Consider the following 7238-nt stretch of genomic DNA (forward strand, 5'->3'; position numbering starts at 1 on the left):
AGTTGCTGGGGCTATGCTAAGAGCTGGAGGGGGAGAGCTAGCTGGTGGTTTCCCCCATGCCAAGAGGGCCTGAGCAAGAGTCCTCCACAGCCCCTGAGGCACTAACCCCATCCTCTGTCTTCCAGGGCACAACTTAGGCCATGGAAATGGTTTAGTCAGATAGTAGAGAACTAGCCCCTCCCACCCCCACAGCCCATGTGCCCCCCCAAAGATTCCCACTCCACAAGTAACAGCCAGAGGCTGTCTAATATAAATGGCCGCTGTATTTCTGCTAAAGTGACAGTGACACAGATAAGGCAAAGAGCTGGGGTGCAGGACACACCAGGTGGGGAAGGGTAGACCGTGCAAAATGGCAACTTAACATGAAAAGGGATATTTGACAACAGCCCTTCCCTCCCGAGTTAGGTGAGCCCTTGGACCAGTGTATGGGCAGAAAAGCATTTTGTCCTTCAGAAGGGAGATGTAAAAAGATAAACACTCTAGCAAAGGGCAGTGAGCAGGGGCTGGAGTGGGAGAGAAGGTATCTTGTGGCCAGGGGTGTTCTGGGTACAGTGAGGGGCACTCTGAGAAGGCAGAGTAGAAATACAGGGAGGCTGGACACCATGTTGCCCCCTTCCCCAAAGTCCTGGGGGCAGGAGCACATTCGCTGTGGCCCTTAGTGTGCCTGGTTTGGGGAGTCCACTTTGGGGTGTATGTGAGACTGGCGGGAGGAGGGGCAGTGACTGTCTGGCTCTAGCACTCTCTTGAGAGACCAGCTCTGGGTAGAACGATGGGAGGAGGGACACTGAGCTCTCCACTCAACCTCCTCAGGCTGTGGGGAAAGCCAAATTTTGCCATCCCAGGGACTGATGAGTTAAAGCTACCTAACCCTTGGGAGATGGCAGGATGGGGGGCTTCAGGTGCTCTGCTGGAGACTCCTTCCTTGACCTGACCTCCCTAGATTCCCACTCTGGCATCAGGGAGAGTCTGGGGTAGCAGGGACGAAACCCCCTGCCCTCTGCCTCCAGCACCAGGCATGGGTCAAGGCTGCATGGTCCTAGCCCTTGACCTTATTGCCCTGGCCTTACTTACAAAGTTTCCTCACTGAGTGCTAAGAAAACGTCCATTTGAAAAGGTCTAGAGCTGTCCTTGGCCAGGCCAACGGGGAGCAACACGGCAGGATCCCCTTTCCGTTGCACCCAGGTTTCCTCCGAAGGGGACGAGCAAACAGCTTCCTGGGAGGCCACACTCGTCCTGCTGTGTATTTTCTGCCGCAGTTCTGGGGTCCCCAAGGGGTGGGAGCAGGCCCTCCCGATGGCTCAGAGGCTTAGTCCAGGTCCTGAGGCCCCCCAGGGTGCAGAGACCTCACCCCTGGGTCAGAAATCGCTGAGGATGCTGATGTCAGCGAAGTCGGCCCGGTAGCGGTGGGCATAGAGGCTGAGCAGGAAGGCCCACTTGAAGGAAATGAAGCTCCAGACACAGGAGAGGTAGTAGCTGGTGGGGTCTGTGAGGCCTGCAGGGAGAGGAACACCAAGGGTGACTCGAGAGGGGCCCTTGGCCCCAGCACCTGCCCACTCAGCATCCCTACAACCTGCTGGCAGCTGAACCAATTCTACAGAAAGACAGCAAGGTAGATGGATGTTTGAACCATCCCAGGGTTTGCAGGCAGGAGGCTGTGGGGATCAAGGAAGATCAGGGCTGGCCAAGCCCAGACTGTCTGCTCTTGTGACATGTACCTTAGGCCACTTCCTACCTGCTTTAGTTAGCATCCCCCCCCCCCCCAAACAGAGAAGGACCTCTGGGCACTTCCTGCCACAGACACCAGAGGGCAAACCTGTCCCAGAGCTGGGCAGAAACTCACAGTAACTATAACTCCAGGGTGCTCACGTGGGCCTCGCACACTGTGCTCAACACCTCCATGAAATCCTCCCATCCTAGGGGGCGGGGGACTCATTCGCCTCACTTTAATGATAAGAAAACCCAGGCCCGGAGAGGTAAAGCGATCTTCCCAGTCCCTTGGACAGAAGCTGTGGAACCAGAAGAAGAATCCCAGGGGTTGTTCCTGAACCACCCCCATCTTCCCCCACCCCAGCTGTCCCTCCCACGCCCTCTTCCCCGGGGAACCATCCTCACTCTGATGCTGGGTGATGGCCAGCACGAGGAATGTGCAGAAGGCAGCGATGGAGATGGCCGAGAAGAGGACGCCCACGAAGAAGAAGCCACGGAGCCCCTTGAGCCAGGTCCTCCAGTAATCCTGCATGTACATGATGTGTGTGACCAGGACCCACAGCGCCAGCACACCTGCAGAGAGACAGTCAGCAGGCCCTGCCTGCCCGCTCCAGCTGGACCTCCTCACCCTGCCCCCAGCCCAGACCCAGGAGCCCTGGGACCCTGTGAGTCCACTAGGCCAGGCCTGTTTGCACAAGAATACAAAGAATATTGGCCTTGCCACTCATTCCCCCATGATCAGAGAGTGTTCTAGGGAGTGTTCTGTGACCTATGATGTCACAGCAACTTGGATGCAGAAGCAGATAGGAGGCTGGAACTGCCTGCTAGCAAGTCCATTAGATTTGTGAAAATATCAAACTCTGCCATTCTGCTCCCAGATTTTTTTGTTTTGTTTTGGAAAGCATGGAATATCTCACACAAAAATGTTACTTATGTTAACTCGATGTTATGTTTAATATTACCTTAAAATGCTTACAATGTTCTCAGTTTTAACTTTGAATATGTTACATATTGATAGATACAACCCGTATCAACAAAATCTGCTTGGGGTTTCACTGCTCTTCAGGAGGATAAAGGGGTCCTGAAACCAGAAAGTTCAGAATCTCGGCAGCCCAGCTGGCTTTCTGGGGACTTCCTACTGTCTACTCTAAGGGCACAGATGGGGGAAGCTGTCCTCCCACCACCAGCCTCCCCCATCTCACCCCCAGAGGCTACAGCCTCCAAGCTGCAAGGCCTGTTCTGGAGTTCTTGGGTAGCGGGTCAAACTCCTGGCATTCGTATTGCAAGACAAGGAGGCCCAGCCATGAGGATCCCAGGGTCCGAGTGCCTTCTTGCTCTTGGCCACAACTCGCTATTCCTTCCAGTTTGTGGCCAAGGGCAGGCCAAACACCCCCTAGCCTTTCCTGGGCCTGCCCTCTGTGCCTGGGTGGGTACTTCCCCTAGGATGCCAGCTGCCACTCAGTCAAGACAATACAATACAAAACAAAATAACCCTCTGTGCCAGGCAGTGCCTGTTGGCGCAGCCCAAAGAGTGGAACACATCAGCTCCACTGGCAAGGGTCTGGGGCAGGGCTGGGGGTACCGGCGAGGGGGGAATGAGGGCAGAGGTGGAGCCAGCTGGAAGCTCTCAGCCTGCTGGCCTGTAGGGCATGGGCCACACAGGCTGCTTCGTCCTGGGAGTCAGGAGGCCTTTCAGAACGAGAGCCCCTCACAGTCCACACAGAGCAGCCTACCAGCCACGCACAGCAAGGACAAGCATCTGGCTGGGGAAAGTGGTTCTCTCTGACTGTGGAGACAAGGAAGGGAAGATGACAGGGAGGCAGGGGTGGGGGTGGGGTCGTCTTTGACAGAATCTATACTGTTTTACTTCTTAGGCAGAACGGTGAGTGGAAGGGCTTTCGTTAAATCGTCTATCCTTGTTTACATGCCGGAAATGTTTCATAATTTTAAGAAAAATGTGAGAAGGGAAAAACGCAGGGGAAGCTAGTTGTTGTGGAGCTATGTTCTGGTTACGAGCTGAGGAGGTGTCTCAATTCAGGCAGTCTGGTGAGGAACAAAAAGCCCATGAGACTGCAAGCCAGGAAACTTGGGGCCTAACACCGCTGTGCCCAGTGCCTTGGTGTGTTTCCACATCTAAAAATGGGTGAGCCTAGAGGTCCAGTCGGTCTGGATAATCAGAGGCTGAGTGTTCTACCCTAGGGAGGACAGAGGCCCACCAACCCCGAGGCTTCCCCTCCCACCTGTCTGACGCCCACATGCTCTCTCAGCTCTGTCCTGCCCACACCCGAGCTTCCTCAGGGGGCTGGCATGTGGGTCTCCCTCTCCCTGAGGTCAGGGTACGCCAGGACAGGCATGTGTCTATCCCCACCTAGTTGGGAAGTGGGAGCAAGCCAGAGGCGGGCAGAATAAGAACCCCACGGTGTCTGCTTCCATCCTATGTGATGTGGATTTTACACCAGCAGCTTTCCCAGAAGGTTCACACTCTCTCACATGTGTTGTCTTAAGTTTGAATTTAGAGGAGCTATTTGGCTTCTTAAAGGGCCCCAGGGATGAGACTTGCCACTGAGCACATTCAAGGAACAGCCACCCTTCCTCTGTCTCCTCATGACACGAAGGGTTGGGGAAGTTGAGCTCTAAGGGCCTTTCCCACTTGAAGATTCAAAAGCCAGCTTAGGAGAAAAACAAGGAGGTCAGAGTAATTCCTCTGTGACTCAGCATTTTTGGGGGTAGGACATGCTGAAATGGGGACCCATCACTTAGTCCATTGCCCATGACCCAGCGGTTCCCTAAAACTCCCACCCACATATATACACACATACCAGAGAGACCTGAGGGAAGGAGGGCAAGAAAGATGGTCATTTGGGGTGTCTTGGGGCCCCGTTCTTTGTTAAGAAGCAGGCATGACTTGACCCACCTCTCACCACTCCCTGACCCAGTTTCAGGCCCTGAACACAGGCCTCCCCTCCAGAGAGACACATGCCCAGTCTGGAGGCAGGCCCATCCTAGCTCTCACCACCCTCCTTGGAAGAGAGCTCTGTACCAGCTCTACCCTAGGGGGTCACTGAAAGAGGTGGGGTCTCTCGCTGGTTCCTTCCACACCTTAGGCAAGAGGCAATGTCCCTTAGCCCTGCACCCTTCCCTAGGATCCTCAGGGACTCCAGGAAGCCTGGTCTGCACAATTCAGGGATGAAAGGACAGGGTCGCAGCCCCACCTGGCTGCGAGCCCACACCAGACCACACTCTTGCTCTCTTCCCACCTTTGTCAAGGAGTGGGGCCCTTGCTTGGCCTTTGGGCTCACACCTGACAAGCCAAGGGCAAGGAAGGCGCAGGGCAGGGTGGTGAGAGCATCCCTAGCGGCTGGGCGGGCAGTGAGGAGACAGGAGATGCCCAGGGAGCCCAAGTGGGACACCGGGTCTGGGTCAGGCCTCCTATGTTCTCCCACCCCAGTCTTCCACCCCCACCCCAGAAAGAGCAGGAGCCTACAGCCTGAGGGCTCTCCTGGATCACAGCTCACGTGGGGAAGAACACAGAGCTGTTAAGTTTCCTGGGACAATCTTCTTTTTCTCTTTTCTTGGTTTACTAGTCTAAAGCAAGAGTCTGCATGTTTCCTTCCAGGGTTCCCACAGCAGAGCCAGACCAGACAGCTCCAACCCACGCCTCCCCAGGAAAGCCAGCGCTGCTTTTGCGACTGCCTTTCTCCAAAGTCATTCTTCCCAGACACCCACCAGGATGGGACAATGTGTCCCCACCCATGAACGCTCTGCCCACTGGGCCCAGAGGTTCCATAGCTGTCCGTGTCCAGATACCAGCACACCCAACCAGCCCCTGCCTGGTCCCACACAGGGGAGAAGGAGCACTCTGGGGCTGCCCTTGGGTGACTCGGCAGTTTCTGGGCTGGAAAATGCCAAGTCAGAAGTGGGGTGCTCACAAGTTAGTAAATCTGCTGGCACTTCACCCCTAAAAGAGGAAGAAGGCTGACTGGCTACAGTCCCTCTCAGAATCCACTCAGGGTGGGGAGGCTGCAAGGCCCTGGCCAGGCAGCCCCCCTCCCCCACCATTCACCACTTCTGTGACCACCACCAAGCAGCTTTGGCTCTTCCACAGCCACTGACAAAAGTCAGACCGTCAGAGAGATGCCAGGACCCTACTCCAGCTGGTTGTGACCCTAGGGCCTCTCCCTGAAGGCAGCCCCACAGCTGACCTGCCTCAGCAGCCAAGGGATGCCTTCAAGGAGGCAGAGAGGGCAGATCTTGGGAAGAGGGGGGATCCCCAGGCAACTCCCTAGAGTATAAGAAAGAGGGCCTTTCCACAGCCGTCTAACAGATAGCTACAGATAAGAGATACAGGGCGTGGACAGAGCTGCAACACAGACTTGGAGGGAAGTCAGAGAGCTCTTTCAGGGCATCTCCTTCCACTCCTTACAGAGGAGGAACATGTGGCCCAGGGGGTCTTGACATGCCCAAGGTCAAAAGGCTAGGGAGGGCTCACCTCCACTTCCCACCAGGCCAAACTCAACACACCCAGCTGGATTCCAGGGATGGCTCTCCTTCCCCCTCTACTTCCCACCTTAGGCTTCAGCAATGCAACCATTGGACCCTGACACTACCTTCCCGAGGCAAAAGCGACAGGACCGGTTGGAAGCAGAAATCAAAAAGCTGCAAGAAGTGTATCTTGAAGAGCATGGAGAGCGGTGGGGTGCAGAGGGGAAAGAGCCAGGGCTCTGGAGATAACAGGCAGAGATGGGTTGGCTGTTCTCAGCTGGTAGGGCGGCTAGGCAGGCTTAGACTATCCTAGCCAGGGCTTCTGCCCGCCCTTCCTTGTGACCCCAGTCCTCTGCTTGGCATTGCTTAGGCTGGGGCCTGGGGCTTAGGCTGGGGCCCTCTTGTAAGGCAGAAACCTCACCCACCTTATGTTCTGACTACTCAGGGATGGCACCTAACAAACTCTGTGGTGATGAGTAAATTCCTTATTTTTAGTTATTCCATTTAGGGCCCCTTTGGCAGAGGATTTTAGTAATGGAATAATAAGATCATCCTAATTATTTTTCCCCAAGTCCTCTGGGCAAGTTACTTATTTCCTCTAAGCCTCAGTTTCCTTACCTGCAAAATAGACACAATAGTAATGCCTACTTTATAGGACTAATGTAAGCATTAAATGAAATCAAGGAATCAGACTGCTTAACACAGTGCCTGGCACATAGAAAGCATCAAAAGATGTTAGCAAGTAGAAATAATATTTTTCATCTTCCCTCCAATTATATGGCACAGAGCGGTTAAACTGCATACCCAAAGGAGGCCAGCCAGTACAGAGCAGCGGTGAGCACAAGGCCCCCACCAGCGGGCGGATGCCTCCCTTTCCCTCCGTGAAGCACAGAAAGGGCTGTTGGGGGGTTGGCAGACCTCAGCCAAGGAGCCACAGCAGACACTAACGTGGGTGGAAAGAAAATGTCCAGCCGCCATCAGATCCCTAGCGCGGTCCTCCCGCTCTCCCCGAGGGCTCTGCTGGGCATAGGGGTCTACACTAGAAGGAG

The 7238-nt window shown here is 54.9% G+C and overlaps 1 protein-coding gene across 1 annotated transcript in view; it reads right to left on the minus strand.

Annotated features, from left to right (window-relative positions):
* Positions 1–227: 227 nt before the first annotated feature.
* Positions 228–7238, minus strand: part of SLC48A1 (solute carrier family 48 member 1) — a 9338-nt gene continuing 2327 nt past the window's right edge. Inside the window, exons 2-3 of the mRNA XM_008053733.2 lie at positions 2113–2280; positions 228–1492 (exon numbers count right to left, since the gene is read on the minus strand). Of these exons, the coding sequence (XP_008051924.1) occupies positions 1356–1492; positions 2113–2245 (270 nt within the window). The 5' untranslated portion in view covers positions 2246–2280 and the 3' untranslated portion in view covers positions 228–1355. The remainder of the gene's footprint in view (positions 1493–2112; positions 2281–7238) is intronic.

Source organism: Carlito syrichta, unplaced genomic scaffold (genome assembly GCF_000164805.1).
Source record: "Carlito syrichta isolate Samal-C Ts95f unplaced genomic scaffold, Tarsius_syrichta-2.0.1 Scaffold288413, whole genome shotgun sequence".
Classification (NCBI taxonomy): domain Eukaryota; kingdom Metazoa; phylum Chordata; class Mammalia; order Primates; family Tarsiidae; genus Carlito; species Carlito syrichta.